The sequence below is a fragment of the Lepidochelys kempii genome, chromosome 15 (genome assembly GCF_965140265.1).
Source record: "Lepidochelys kempii isolate rLepKem1 chromosome 15, rLepKem1.hap2, whole genome shotgun sequence".
Lineage (NCBI taxonomy): Eukaryota > Metazoa > Chordata > Testudines > Cheloniidae > Lepidochelys > Lepidochelys kempii.
Genome location: NC_133270.1, coordinates 31,209,144 through 31,223,634, shown reverse-complemented (window position 1 = coordinate 31,223,634; position 14,491 = coordinate 31,209,144). Strand labels below are relative to the sequence as shown.

General features: G+C 57.5%; 2 protein-coding genes across 4 annotated transcripts in view; both read left to right on the top strand.

The window, feature by feature from the left end:
• Positions 1–9,624, top strand: part of CRYBB1 (crystallin beta B1) — a 30,987-nt gene extending 21,363 nt beyond the window's left edge. For all 3 annotated transcript variants that reach the window (XM_073313720.1, XM_073313718.1, XM_073313717.1), the window contains 5 exons: positions 405–576; positions 2,317–2,435; positions 7,336–7,468; positions 8,251–8,393; positions 9,262–9,624. In XM_073313720.1, the coding sequence (XP_073169821.1) occupies positions 436–576; positions 2,317–2,435; positions 7,336–7,468; positions 8,251–8,393; positions 9,262–9,442 (717 nt within the window). In that variant the 5' untranslated portion in view covers positions 405–435 and the 3' untranslated portion in view covers positions 9,443–9,624. The remainder of the gene's footprint in view (positions 1–404; positions 577–2,316; positions 2,436–7,335; positions 7,469–8,250; positions 8,394–9,261) is intronic.
• Positions 9,625–13,917: 4,293 nt separating this feature from the next.
• The window catches only part of TPST2 (tyrosylprotein sulfotransferase 2), a 44,408-nt gene continuing 43,834 nt past the window's right edge, over positions 13,918–14,491 (top strand). The window contains exon 1 of the mRNA XM_073313715.1: positions 13,918–14,073. The gene's annotated coding sequence lies outside the window, so the exon portion shown is untranslated. The remainder of the gene's footprint in view (positions 14,074–14,491) is intronic.

Sequence of the window (14,491 nt, the reverse complement as noted above, 5' to 3'; positions counted from 1 at the left end):
CGCTCCGGGCTATGTGCAGACAGTGACCCCAAAGGGGCCTGGGCAGGGCATGGGAATCCATTATCTCAACACCCACCCAGCTCCAGTTATTCCCTGCCAGCCAACTGCAAAAGCAGCAAACAGCTAAAGAGGGGCAAGGAGGCAGTGTGGGCCTGGGGTTGCATAGCCGCCAGCGCAAGGCACCCACCCCGCCCCTGAGGGCAGGGGGGCTGAGGCAGTCAAAGGGGATGACAGCAATCCATTGGGTGTGAAGGACCATTGATGGCTCTCTGGGCTAGCTGCAAGCTGACTGTGCAGTGGACAGAGCAGCCCAAGGGAGGAGAGAACAACCCTCTGCTGGGGCCTTGGGCTGGGGGTTGTTTTTGTGACATACGCACTAACCTGCAAATGATGTCTCCTTTCAGTGCCCCTCTTTGACCTGAGCTGACCACAGCAATGTCGGAGACCATGAGAACTGTTGCTGCCAGCCAGGCTGCTGATGACAAGGAACAGGGAGCCCTGGCCCCAGCCCCCTCTCCAGACCACACTCCTGCTTCAAACACTAAGGCTGAGCAGCCTTCCAGGAAAGCTTTCAGGGTAAGCCCCCTGGGATGACCAGCCCATGGTCGGTGCGGTGGGGCAGGTACAAGACAGCCTCTGGCCCCAGGCAGTAGGGAAGCATCTCAGTAGCAAGGTGCCATGGACGGCTGGGGAATGTGTCAGGCTAAAGAGCAAGGTCTTCGCTCTGGAGCATCAGGCCTGGGCCCCAGTTGCCCAGGCCTCTGGACCCCACTAGGACAGGACTTCTCCTCTCAGGGGGCAGTGCAGTTCCCCTGAGCAGGCCCTGGCAAGCGGGCTCTCTGCACTGTCCCTTGCCTTGCATTTGCAGCCAAATCCTCCTCAGAGCAGCCCATAAACGATTACGTGGATTCCCACCAGGCCTTCTGTGAAGCACCAAATCCCAGCAAATAGGTGTCCAGAACACCCGCAGAGGAGCGGCCGTGTGGGAATCACAGAAGTTAGAGAAGGGGCGAAGCCATGAGTTCCCTCCTTCTCTGCCCCAGGGGCAGAGGCAGAATCAGCCCATCCAGCCTGTCTTGTAGTGCTTTTGCCATCTCTCCCTAGAGGCTGAATAGTGGCCTGCATAGGGAATGGTTCCGGCTGCTCTGCCCCAAGTCGTGGTCTTGGGGTCTGATGCTTCGCACCACTCTCTCCTGCTCCTGCTGCTAGAAAAATACAAGACAGGGGCTTAGGAGCAGGGCAGAAGTTCTCAAGCTGGTGCTGGGGGCTGTGAGCTGCAGCTGCTCTTCCCCAGCTCCAGAAGGGGCTGGCTGGTGTCTAAACCACCTGGCACTCTGGCCCTAGGATCCTTTCCTGGAAGGGCCGATGGCAGTGGTGTGCTCTGAAAGAACCTGAGCTGTGCTGACTCCATGGGAGGAATGGGGAGGAAAGCCGTCCTTGCCAGTCCACTCCCGCCACCTCCAGACAGCAAAGGCCACAGCTTTAGGTGCAGCTTCTGATTTTGCAGTTGCAAAATCCACGCTGTGAAAGTGAGGGACCTTACAGAATTGCCCTTTTCCCTGGCCTGGGTATGTCATTGCGTAGCTCAGCCCCAGTCCCCACTCTGTGGCTGTGCCATGCACCCCCCTTCAGGGGCATTAACACAGGGACACGCCATGTTTCAGGTGCAAAGCTAGAGTCTGGTTTGAGGCCATTTGCAAACTGGCTGCCAGCCTGGCACAAAGAGCAGGGAGCTCTAACTGGGAGCTAACTGGGAGCCCGTCACAGAACTACTGGAGCCCGGTCCCAGGGCATTGGGTCAGAGTGAGCTGGGGTGGGATGGGGCTTCCTAACTGAGACTCACTGGAAGTCCCACCACATCTCTTCAGGTCCCTGAAATATCACAGGGTTAAGCTGAATGGTTGTAAGTAGTCAGGGAAAAAAACAGAAGCCATAGCCCACCCTGCGGCAAGAGAGAGCAATTCAAAACAGGACTGACACGATAGAAAATCCTTAAGCCTCTGACAGCTGCCAAATGTTGCAGACACCATGCTGCTGAGCTTCTCGGGACCGACCCGAGGGAGCGCAGTTAGGTAGTGGTGGCTTGCACCTGCTCCAGGGGCTCAGTGCACAAGCTCCATCCAGGTAGAACATGCGGGCCGTGCTGCAGCTGTTCCCGTATGTCCTGGCATTCGGCTGACGCCGGGGGGGAGCTGACGCTGATGGCCACGCAGCAGCTGTGGGAGAGCCAGCCAGAGACCGCTACCTGCCGCTAACCCCCAGTGGGCGGCTATTTCTCTTGCCAGTTCTGAACCCTTTTCCTCTGGCTCCCTGCAGATCGTCATCTTTGAGCAGGAGAATTTCCAGGGCAGGAAGATGGAGTTCACAAACGAGTGCCTGAACCTAGGCGACCGTGGGTTCGACCGGGTGCGCAGCGTCATTGTCAGCACTGGACCGTAAGTGACGCAGCCAGGGCAGGAGACACAAGAGAGGCTCTCAGAGGGGTCAGGCAGGCAGCGTTAATGGCAGGGTTCAAAAGGCAGCCACTGTGCTAGGAGGCACAGTTAAGTGCTCATAGCCCTGCCGCTGACTTCCATTCACGGGTATAAAGAGTCTACGCAGTGTTATCGTCCGCTGCTGGGAACTGAGCACCTGGGATCTTTGGAGTCAGACTGTATCCACTGCATCAAGCCACATTTAACATTGCCACAACCTGCCATTATAATTAACCTCTTAAATACAACACTATGCAGTTCCTGGAGCCAGATCAGGTAGCACAGGCCAAGGCAGGGCAGGACTTGGAGGCCAAGACTGTCAGAAGTGGCTGGTGATTTAGGATGCCTGGCCTGAAACAGCTTCCTAGGCCTGACTTTCAGAGGGTGGATGCTCAGCGCTTCCTGAAAAATCAGTCCCCCTGAAGGTGCCACCCAAAATGGAGGCTATTCAGCTTTTTAGGAAGTCAGATTTGCCCTAGTCTGTAGCAGTGGAACTGGGGGGCGTGTGGGTGTGTGCTGGGGTGTATTTTGCAGCTGCAAATCCTGGCTGTTTGCTCTGTGCTTTCATATAGTGAAAACGAGTGCTCCCCCAAGGAATCTTTTTTTTAAAATTACCTTTGAACCAGGAAATAATGTAGGAGACAGACCCTGGACTTGGGGGCTTTCAGACACGTCTGTGTGTGTCTATAATCCAAACAGCTCTTGTGCAAAGAAATGAAGGTGTGCAGGGTCATCCCTGGGGAATGGAGTTCCTGACGGGCTCAGAGTCGTCTGGAGTGAATCTCGGTCAGAAAGGACAAAAAATGTACCCTGCAGAAAAGGGAAATGGTCCCTTCTACACAGAGAACTGTGCAACTCACCAGAGGTTGAAAGAAGCTATTCCAGAGAAAGGGGCAAGCATGCGGCCCAGACCCCCACGGCTTTACTACCATCCATTGTATTTTAGAGGGACAGTCATAGAATCAGAGAATCAGAGAATATCAGGGTTGGAAGGGACCTCAGGAGGTCGTCTAGTCCAACCCCCTGCTCAAAGCAGGACCAATCCCCAATCTCCAAATCATCCCAGCCAGGGCTTTGTCAAGCCTGACCTTAAAAACATCTAAGGAAGGAGATTCCACCACCTCCCTAGTCACGTCCCTCTGCCAAAGGTTAACCAAGACTGCAGACTGCCTCTGCCCAGCGGCATTAGGTGGTGCTTAACTTGGGGGATTCAGGCATTCAGCACCACAGAGCCTTCCCTGCTGGCAGTTTTACAGCAGCACTAGTTGTCACCTGAAATGTGAGGAGTTAGGAGGGGACATTACTATGTCGTCATTTTTGTTATTAATACTGCATTACCCTTTAGTATCCCTGTGAACTCCAAGAGTATTATGAAGCTGGGTCAAGGCAAACCGCTCAGTGCCCACCAGGGAATGGTTTGGATTGATTCCTGCAAGTGACCTTGAGGGACAGCCTGAACAGGAAAGGTTGAGTTCCCTGGAGGCACGTCTAGTTCGCGGTGACCCAGCACCTTTCTCATTTGGTAGCAGGTTACACTCACCAGGCAGGGGGAACTGATGACACCAGATGCAACGCAGGGGAGATCCAGGCATGGAACTGCTCCATCGCTGTGTCCTGGAGCTCTGCATGGCATGTGCTGGCCCTCTCGTCCTCTCTCCCAACAGGGAACTGGCCCCCTAGCCACGGGGACCAGATCCTCCTGCAAGCTCAGAGGGTGCCAGAAGCGTGGGATAACATTTCTGGGGTGAGAAGCACTGAGCCAGTAGAGAGTGGTGGTGCCAGGCTGTGCAGAGATGGTGAATTTAGCTGCCACATTGGCAGACATTAAAGCTGGCATCTTAAAGAGAGATATGAATGTGGAGTGGCCTTTGTCTATGATTCCTAATGACTAAGAAAAGGGAGTCCAACTGGTCGTCTGAGAAGCTATTAGGTTCCATTTGTAAAACAAAGAGCACTGGCAACAAAAAGAAAGCAAGGGGAACATTGCCATCAGGTGCTGGTACCGTGGGAAGATTAGCCATAAAATGAAAGAACGCTGTAAATGTAGGGTAAGCCAAGGCAAAACTACCCAAGTTCTTGGAATAGCTGCTCACCCAGCCTGTAAGAGAGGCAACACCAAGCTAGTGTGGGCGTGGAAGGGGAAGGCCTCAGGGCAGCCCCACATGTAATGTTAAAAGCAGCAGTGAAGGAAGGATGAATAGGTGGAAGTCACGGGAATTGCAGTAACCTTTCGGTGAACGCCAGTCGCTAACTCTACAGATGGTTGATCTTGTTATTAAAGGAGCATAGGGACTTCAGCTGACACAGACTGTGATCACCCCAAGCAATGCCATTGGAAGGGTGTTTTGGTTTCAGTGAGGCAGTCTGGGATGTACAATATTGTACAGAGGAAGAGGAGACCCCAATAGGAGACAAGAGGCATTAGGAGTCGGTTTTTGGCTGACACTGGCATGACCTTTGATTCGCGTACTTTGATTGACAGATATAACACACATGATGAATTTATCCCTCCTCTGAAGATGTAAAGTGCTGTGTCAATGCTCAGTGTCGTTATTGTTGTACTGGACAAGCAGGGGAAGAAGCATTAAGATTAAGCTGTAACCTGAACACCATGGACATTTTGGAGGTTACAAAACTCTAGGCTAAAGCAGGATTATGACTAGGCAGGATGCAAACCAGAGGTGGAAAAGCGGGTGCAGAGTGTCTGGTGCTTGTTTTGGAAAGGCAGGAGAGCCCCTGAACACCAGTATTTCATGAGAATAGCAAAGGAATGCATCACTGCCGATTTGCTTCAGACATGGCCTTAGGAACTACAGACCTGACCTACAGAGACTAGAGCCCACAGCCATATTGAGCAACACAAAGCAGATTAGTGTACCAGTGAAGCTGGCCCAGTATCTGTTTGGTTGTCATGAATGACTCGAGATTCAGACAGTATAAAAGCAACAGTCTGTAATGATGCCTGACGCTGTATTAAGCCTGCTCTTTATCAGCTCCCTGGAGCCACAAAACTCCCAGTGCCCCAGCACGACCCAACCCAGTGATTTCACCTGCACCAGTGCACAAACCATAGCTGCCACAGGTTCTGCGCGGCTGGGGGAGACATGCTGAGTTGGCATGGCCTCGGGGTGAAGATGGCTACATCACCCATGGACTGTGGCCAGCATCTCCCAGGTCTTTTGATGGAGTTCTGAGGAGCAGTTAATGAACGGACCGAAGTGTTGCAGCAGCTGTTATGTCTGGGCAGGAGTTGAGCAGCTCAGCAGATCTTCTGCAGGGGGCTTGTGGGGAGCAGGAGGAACTGGGGTGGGAGGAGCTGTGTGCCGTGCTAGGGAAGCTGTGGATAGCTCCTCAGGTAAAATGAAGAGAAAGTGAAACGCAATGGTGAAAGCCAAGATCCAGGAGAGCCAGCTGAGGAGGTACAGCCGGGCCCTGTGTATCACTAACCGATGAAGACAAAGTGCTTTGCAGACTCCAGTTAGATCCAGGAGAGTCAGCTGAGCGCGTACCAAGAGCACTTTCATTTGCAACCTGCGTCCCTGGGAAAGTGAAATGCAATGGTGAAAACCAAGCAGCCGGCCTGACCACGCACCATCCACCGTGGGGATGGAGCTGTCCCAGTGTGTGGGCCTCAGGAAGCAGACTGCACAGTGACAGCTTAAATGGTCCTTCCCAGCCTGCGAGGGGGGAATCAGCCTGGACGGAAGAGCCCCAAATAGAACTGGGTGGGAATAAAGCAGAGCTAGGAAGGGTAAGATGGGACGTGCGGGGGAGCTGTAAGAAAGGTGTAAATGGAGCTGTTTGCAATTCAGCCCCCAAATCCATAGATAGGTGCCCGCGTACGAGCACTGTGAGCCTTGAGCCTTGGGATCACGAAATGTAGACGGCCAGTGGCAGTAACAGCCCTGGGCTGTTTCATGTTATTCAAAATGTGTTATGTCAGCGGAACAGGCCAGGAGCTGCTGTGTCCTGGCATCCAGACACGTGCCTGGTCTGATGGCCACTGGCACAGTAAATCACACAAGGCAGCCAGGATTACACAGCCCCTAGACCAGTGGTTTTCAGCCGTGGTCCACTGCTTGTTCAGGGAAAGCCCCTGGCGCGCCGGGCCGGTTTGTTTACCTGCCGCGTCCGCAGGTTCGGCCGATCGCGGCTCCCACTGGCCACAGTTCACCGCTCCAGGCCAATGAGGGCTGAGGGACGGGCGGCCAGCACATCCCTTGGCCCGCGCCGCTTCCTGCAGCTCCCATTGGCCTGGAGCGGCGAACCGCGGCCAGTGGGAACCACTGCCTAGACACTTGGCCTCCCGTGCGGAGCAGTGCAAGAGGGAGGGTGGGTAGAGACACTTGGGTCATTTATCAGCTCGCAATATGCTGATACTTCCTGCTGACTGACATGGGCTGAGTTCCACCCTCCTGGGCCCGCAGAAGCAACGGCTGCTGACATCATGGAAGAGAGGCTGTAAAGTCCGTGCCTGTAACAAAGGCTAGGGAAGTGCCACCGTGGGCACCATCCCTGGCAGCGGGCCCTGCGGCAGTCCCTCCCAGTTCTATCGCAGCGTGCTGCGTGTCTCTGGCACCCTGGACATCCCACTGGGTGCATGGCTAGTTCTTGGTTATTTTGACACCTGTGTGAGCATGTCCTTTAGGCACGCAGGCAAGAGAAGAGATGGAGGCAGGGAAGCGGGAAGATTAGGAATTCCCAGGCGAGCTCAGCTGCTGGCTGGCGATCGAGTCTGAACCCAGGACCCACTGCAGGAGACGAGACAGCACCATAGTTATTTCTAACCTGTCTCTTGTGTGTAGCTCTGGGCCTGCCCTCTGCTGCCTTCCTCATGTTCTTCCCCCACCCCTCTCCCCAGCTGGGTGGCCTTTGAGCAGTCCAACCTGCGCGGAGAGATGTTCATCTTGGAGCAGGGCGAGTATCCTCGCTGGGATACCTGGTCCAGCAGCTACAGGAGCGACTGCTTCAGGTCCATGCGTCCCATCAAGATGGTAAGAGAGACTCTGGAACTGGAGTCCAACTGGGCTGCTTTCAGGAGTGCAAAGAAAACATGCATGGGCTCTGGAGATGCCCTGTGGGGGTGGCTGGGTTCTCATGCTGGTGAGCGGGACCCCCTATCACAGCTGTGCCCCACAGCTGTCGGGGATAACGGCTCTGCCACTAGGAGGAAAGCTTAGCCTGTGCAACCCAGCAGCCCACCTCCTGGAGGTGCACAGCCTTGAAACGCACCTGGGCCAGTGAACCGTGCTGCAGGGCCGGGGAGGGGGAGGACTGCTCCTCGGCCCCTGTGGGTGATCAGCTGGCACCTGCGGCCAAACTGGCCTCTGGCACTTTCAGATCATTGTTGTTTGGTGTGGTCACGAAGCTGCTCACTTCATAACCTGTTCAATGCAGGCAGGGGCTAAAGCAAGGAGGTGTGGGGAGCACAGGTCCATCTTCTCTGCTACAAGTGAAGGTAGCTCCCCCTCTCCCCAGCTTGGGTAGCAGCGCTCCCCACAGCTCCCCTCCCCAGGGTGGATAGCCGTTCCCACCCGTCCCCCTCGGCTTTGGAGCAAGGAGGCTCCCCTTCCCATGACAAACCCCTGCGTGTTGGGCTTTGGACCATGTAAGTCATTTCTATGGCTGCTGCCTGGCTGCTAGTCCAGCTGCCCTATGCTGGGCTCTGAGCCCCCGTGGTTACGTCTGGGATCAGAAGGGCTTGAGGCCACTGGTGTTTTGGCAAGTGAGCGTGGATCAGCCTGGTGAGCTGGTTCTACCCTGCTGTATTCCCCAGGTGGCTGATGGCTATAAAATCTCCCTCTTTGAATCTGCTGACTTCAAGGGCAACAAGATGGAAATCCAGGAAGATGACGTGCCCAGCCTCTGGGCTCACGGCTTCTGTGACCGGGTGGGAAGTGTGAAAGTGTCCAGTGGAACGTAAGCAGACACACTCCCCCTCTGCCCCACACAGGCCCCAGGAGCGTGGCGTGGGGGATCCACATCCAATCTCCCAGCCTCTGTTTGCTCATCGTATGTTAGAACCAACAGAAGAATCCTTTGACGGGTTTCCCTGCTGCCAGGAAGGGCCAGTGACTCACACTGGGCCCCCGGCAGGCAAGCCTCTCCTCTTAGCTTTGGGGAAATCCCTGTACAGTCTGGAAAGGGATGTGGTGCCAAGAGCAGGCCTATATCCTCCCACAACCACCGGGAAGGCCAGGTGGGCAACTGGTTCCAGAGTCAATAAGCATTCCCAATCCTGCAAGGGGCAGGACCCTCAGTGCCAGGCCATGCTGAACGCAGGGCTTTCTGACCGCATAGCCCTGTCCGGGCACAGCTGAGCCAGGAGAGCAGAGGAGGCTGCTCAGGGCAGGGTGCACCGGGCACCCCTGCTCTGCATTACTGAGAGCATGACAGCCACGGTTCTCCTGCCTAGGAACAGGAGAGAGGCGTGTGAGGGGATCCTCTAGCAGAGGGCAGTGCCCTCACATGGGCAGTGCAGGACACTAGACTGTCACACAAGTGTGAGCAAAGCCCACTGGTGGGTGAAAATTCATATGTTCGAATGCTTCATGTGAAACACGTACCACATGTGGCCTTTGCTCACACTGGCTCTACAGCCTGGCGCTCCATGCTGCCCACCATGCAAGGGCCAGGGGGGCTAAGGCCCTGATATTTTGTGGCAATAGACCTACACCTGACGTCTTCTTATTTAAATACTGGCCCACTGATCCAGCTGAGCCCCAGCACCTGTGTGGCCTGTAATATCCTACATCTCTGAGATGCTTTATTTTGGCTTTCCCTAAAGCTGGGTTGGATACCAGTATCCTGGCTACCGAGGCTACCAGTATCTGTTTGAGAAAGGAGACTTCAGACACTGGAATGAATGGTCTGCCTTCCAGCCCCAGGTCCAGTCTATCCGTCGCATCAGGGACATGCAGTGGGATCAGAAAGGCTGCTTCACCCCCCCTGACGCTCCTTCGAACTGAGCATGCTCCCTGCTAGCTAACAATCCTGGGCCATGTAGCACCTCGACACCCCTGCTACTTTTTGTGAACAGCCCCCATCTCTCCTCTCTCTCGCATCCCCTTTCTCGGCACTTTCCTTGTATATTGCACATTTATTGGCTGTCCTGTACATTGTGATGCAAAATAAATCAATACAAAAAATCAGACAACTACTGCAGCCTCGGAGCCTGTTCTGCACTGCATTGTTGTCGGGGCACTTCCTAGCCCCTCTAACTTTCTCACCCTGTTTAAACTGCTCAATGCTGTGAGCTTCAGTGCTGGACGTTTGGGGAGGGAGGCGGTGATTCTGCAGATGGTTGGGGTTTGAGGGTGGGGTTTGCTCTGTGCTGTGGGGAAAAGATGTGAACAAATTGGAAAAAGTCCAGAGAAGAGCAACAAAAATTATCAAAGGTCTAGAAAACATGAGCTGTGAGGGAAAATTGAAAAAAACTGGGTTTGTTTAGTCTGGAGAAGAAAAGACCGAGAGGGGACATGGTAACAGTTTTCAAGTACATAAAAGGTTGTTACAAGGAGGAGAGAGAAAAATTGTTCTTCTTAACCGCTGAGGAGAGGACAAGAAGCAATGGGCTTAAAATGCAGCAAGGGTGGTTTAGGTTGGACATTAGGAAACACTAGGGAGGTGGGGGAATCTCCATCGTTGGAGATGTTTAAGAGCAGGTTAGACAAAAACGTGTCAGGGATGGTCTAATACTGAGTCCTGCCGTGAGTGCAGGGGACTGGACTAGATCACCTCTCAAGGTCCCTTCCAGTCCTACGATTCTATGATTCTATGAAATGAGCAAAATCCCCCATAAAAACCTGAGTGTTGTAGATGTTATTGTAAGTGATAATGACAGTGCTGCCTGGCCTCTAGCGAGTGTTGTTTTTAATAGCAACAGGATTTCCTGTGCTTGCTAAAACAAACATGAAAGAATGGTTGGTCCAAAATCCTCCTCTCGGAATGGCAAGCGCTAAAGAGAGCTGCCTGGTGATATGCACCCTCTGAAAACGCTCACCAAGTCAAGTCAAACTCGCTGTGCTGTGCTGAGCGGCTGATGGCAACAAGCTGTTATCACTCTGCAGCTCTCTGGTCATGGCCAAATGCTGCCTGGAACGTACAATGGGGTGAACTTTTCTGGATCCCCCAACCTGATGTGTTAGTGAGTTTCTCCCTCTGTGCATCACCCACAGCTGTTCCCTTCCACTGCAGCAGCAAGAGCGCACTTGGTGTTCGTAGCTGGATCCTCAGCTGGTGTAAATCAGCATAGCTGTATTGACGACAGTGGAGTTATGCCACTTCACACCAGCTGAGCTTCTGGCCCACAACCTGCAGTAACTGGCTGGGCTGATTTCGACTGAAAACGATAAATAATTAACGGAACCACTAATCATTAGAGTCAGTCAGAAAGCATTCTGGTCTCCAAGGAGTTTTCCTCCTCTGCACTTTTTATTTCTTCTCCAAATGTTCCCCCCCCGCCTTCTGGTGCCCCATTTCCCCTTTTCTAGGGAGCAGCAGACAGTTCCGGTTCCTCTTTTCTGGTGTTTATTCTCTTCTTCACCTTCCTCCTTAACTCATGTTTAGCTGGGACCCATTCTCCTACCAATTCCCCATCCAGTGCCTGGGTCTCTCACTTGGTTTCTTCTGCTCAGCCAATCTATTGTTTCTTTGAGGCTAAGTTCTCTCCACTCCACCACCCCCTTGCATTTCTTTGGCTTTTCTTCCAGCTTGGGTCCCTTGTGTTTCTGCTTCTCATTTCTGGGGCTAATTTCTGCCCTAGCTTCTGCCCAGTGGTGGCTGTGCAGGCTGCCAGAGCAGGGTGTAGCCCTTCCTTTCCCTTGCTGCACAGCACCATGGGTTTGTGGCTACTGAGTCTGCTTTTCCAGCATCGCCTCCTCTCCCCTTTTGGTGTGCTTTGTGCAGTGACCTCTTCCTCTTCTCGCCGGGGGGCTTTGGAATCCCTGCTTACCACACTTCAGAGCACTGAGTTAGCTCACTAATCCCAGGGGAGGTAGGTGAGTAGCGTCACCCCCATTTTGTAGAGGACTGAAACACCGGCGCCGGTTGTGACTGGTTTGCGGTTACGTCGTGAGTCAGTGGCACAGCTGGGACTGTCACCATTTTCCCTTTTTTTCAGTTCCTAGGGGGCTTTGATCTCATCGGAGCCATACAGCGCTTTCCCTGCCTGTGCCCAAGCCCTCCTCAGCCGCTCACACGCTGCATGCCAGCCGCACAAGTCTGCTTTTCTGAGAGGTAATTGCTGTCGCCCCTAGTGCCAGCAGAGCACTTAGAAGTTCGACACTTGGAAGCAGGTGGCAAAGAGTGAATTTGTCCCCATGACACAAAAGGGACAAGTCTGCAGATGGGGAAAGGAAACCTTGTTAAATCGCTGCACTTACGGTGTACGAAACCCACTGGAGAGCGACAATCCTCAGGGCCGGTACTGATGGTACAGTACGCTCTGTGTCTTTGGCAACCACCACTTGGACAAGGGGATTTAGTTATCAGATGTCATTCCTCTTCCCTTCTGACTGTACGTTCCAAAGGCAAGATTTAAACAGTTGCGGTCTAGGTGGTTTGATACCAACCGAGGGCAATACCTGAGGCAGTTTTTATGTTAAACTGACTTCACTGTCTAGTGTAGACCAGGCCTAAAACTCCACTAAATGACACCTGGCTACAAGCTTCACTGATTACGTCTCAACCCATTCAGCTCCGCAAGGTCCGTACCCAGGATGAACGTGGCGTAGAATCCAACCTGCGACGGACTGTCCGACATAGGCTACGGCTACACTAGACAGCGCACCGGGGTGCAGCTGTCTCTCTTTTAAGTTTTCTCGTGGAGCCGCTTTAAGCCGACGGGAGAGAGCTCTCCCGCTGATTTAATTAATCCACTCCCCATGAGCAGCGGTAGCTAGGTGGTGTGGACACAGCGCTGTCCACCCCAGCGCCTAGGTCAGCGTAACTTATGTCGCTCGGGGCGGCGGGTTATTAGTGTAGTTCTCGCCGGAGTCTCTTCTTTGGTTGATCCGACGCCCCTGGTCCGGCACCTGGGACACGATGCAACGCGGCGTGAAGGATGCCACGATCCCGCTGTCTGGGGAACGCCTGCGCTTCGAGCGGCTCGAGGAGGCCGCCCTACGCCAGCTCTGGTACGCCCAGCGCGTTAAAGATAACGGGCTAGCTGCCCTGACTACGATCCCGTCCCAGACGCTAGCCGCCTCCTTGGGGTGGCTGCCCGCTCCTGCTGCCCCCCCACCACAGCAGCTCCATCGCTAAGCGCCCCAGCTGGATCAGCCAGGGGGCTGCGTAGTCTCCGGCTGGAATTCACCCCGCCAGCAGCGGGGCTGTGTGGGGGGCCCACCCCCGCGGGGAAGGGGCAGGCTGGCAGCAGGGGGCCGGGTGGGCCCTCCTGCGCCTGGCAACGGCTGGTTTGTAAATAGTGCCCTGGCCCTGGGCTGGGCGGAGCGGGGCCGCCCCTGCCACGGCCCATTGCCCCTGGCCGGCCCCGGGCTCCGGCGGTAACCAAGCCCGCCTCCCCGCTGCGCCGTGCCCCGGAGGGGGGCTCAGAAAAGGTTAATTCGGCCCCGGACACCCCCATTGTTACGGGCCTGCTCTGTATCCGTTAGCTAAGGGGTAAGGGGTCAGTACGCGGCTCCCAGGAGCGGGAGCCTGGCTCCTGGCGGACCAGGAACACGTGCACCCGTCCCCGGCTCCCTCAGGTAGCTCCCCCCGCAGCGCTCCGCAGCCCCGCGGGAGGCGGCCCGGGGCAGGCAGCGGCGGCGGCCCGGGGCAGGCAGGGGCGGCGGCCCGGGGCAGGCAGGGGCGGCGGCCCGGGGCAGGCAGCGGCGGCGGCCCGGGGCAGGCAGGGGAGGCGGCCCGGGGCAGGCAGCGGCGGCGGCCCGGGGCAGGCAGGGGAGGCGGCCCGGGGCAGGCAGCGGCGGCGGCCCGGGGCAGGCAGGGGAGGCGGCCCGGGGCAGGCAGGGGAGGCGGCCCGGGGCAGGCAGGGGAGGCGGCCCGGGGCAGGCAGGGGAGGCGGCCCGGGGCAGGCAGCGGCGGCGGCCCGGGGCAGGCAGGGGAGGCGGCCCGGGGCAGGCAGCGGCGGCGGCCCGGGGCAGGCAGGGGAGGCGGCCCGGGGCACACGCCAACCCCTGACGGCCACAAGCCCGGTCCTGCTGGTCCGCGGGGCGGGGCGGGGCGGGCGGCCGGGGCGGAGGGCTGCAGGGAGCTCCCCGCTGGCGCTTCTCCCGTCCCCGGTGCAGTCGGGCGGGGGGCACAGGGCCGACGTGCCGGTGCCGGTGCCGGGACGGGCGCAGCGCGGGGCAGGCTCGGGACGGGCACACGCGCGCGCCCGCCCGTGCTGCACGTGCACACGTACAGGCCCCGCGCGCGCGCGCCCCCCCCGACCCCCCCGGCTCGCGGGAGCTGCACGCCCCGCCCCGCCGCGCGCGCGCAGACACGGCGGCGGCGGCGGCCCCGGGCGCAGCCCCCGCCCCTGCGGGCCCGGCGGAGGCGGCTGCCCCGGGGATCCCGGCCCCTCGTGCGCGTGACGTCGCCGCGTCTCGCGCTGCTCCGGGACGGCGGCTGGAGGCTCCGGGAGCGGCCGGGCTGGGGGGTGAGTGAGGGAGGGGGAGCCCCCCCCGCGCCGCGCCCCCTGCCCTGCGCCGAGCCCCCCCGCGCCCCTTCCCCTGCGCGGAGCCACCCCCCCGCGCCGCGCCCCTTCCCCTGCGCGGAGCCACCCCTGCGCCCCTTCCCCTGCGCGAGTCCCTGCGTCCCCTGTGCGGAACCCCCCCCCCGCGCCGCGCCCCCCCCCCCTGCGCGGAGCCCCCCCTGCGCCGAGCCGCCCCGCGCCCCTTCCCCTGCGCCCCTTCCCCTGCGCGAGTCCCTGCGCCCCCTGTGCGGAGCCCCCCCCGCGCCGCGCCCCCTGCCCTGCGCGGAGCCCCCCCTGCGCCGAGCCCCCCCGCGCCCCTTCTCCTGCGCGGAGCCCCCCCCCCGCGCCCCCTGCGCGGAGCCCCCCCCGCGCCGCGCCCCTT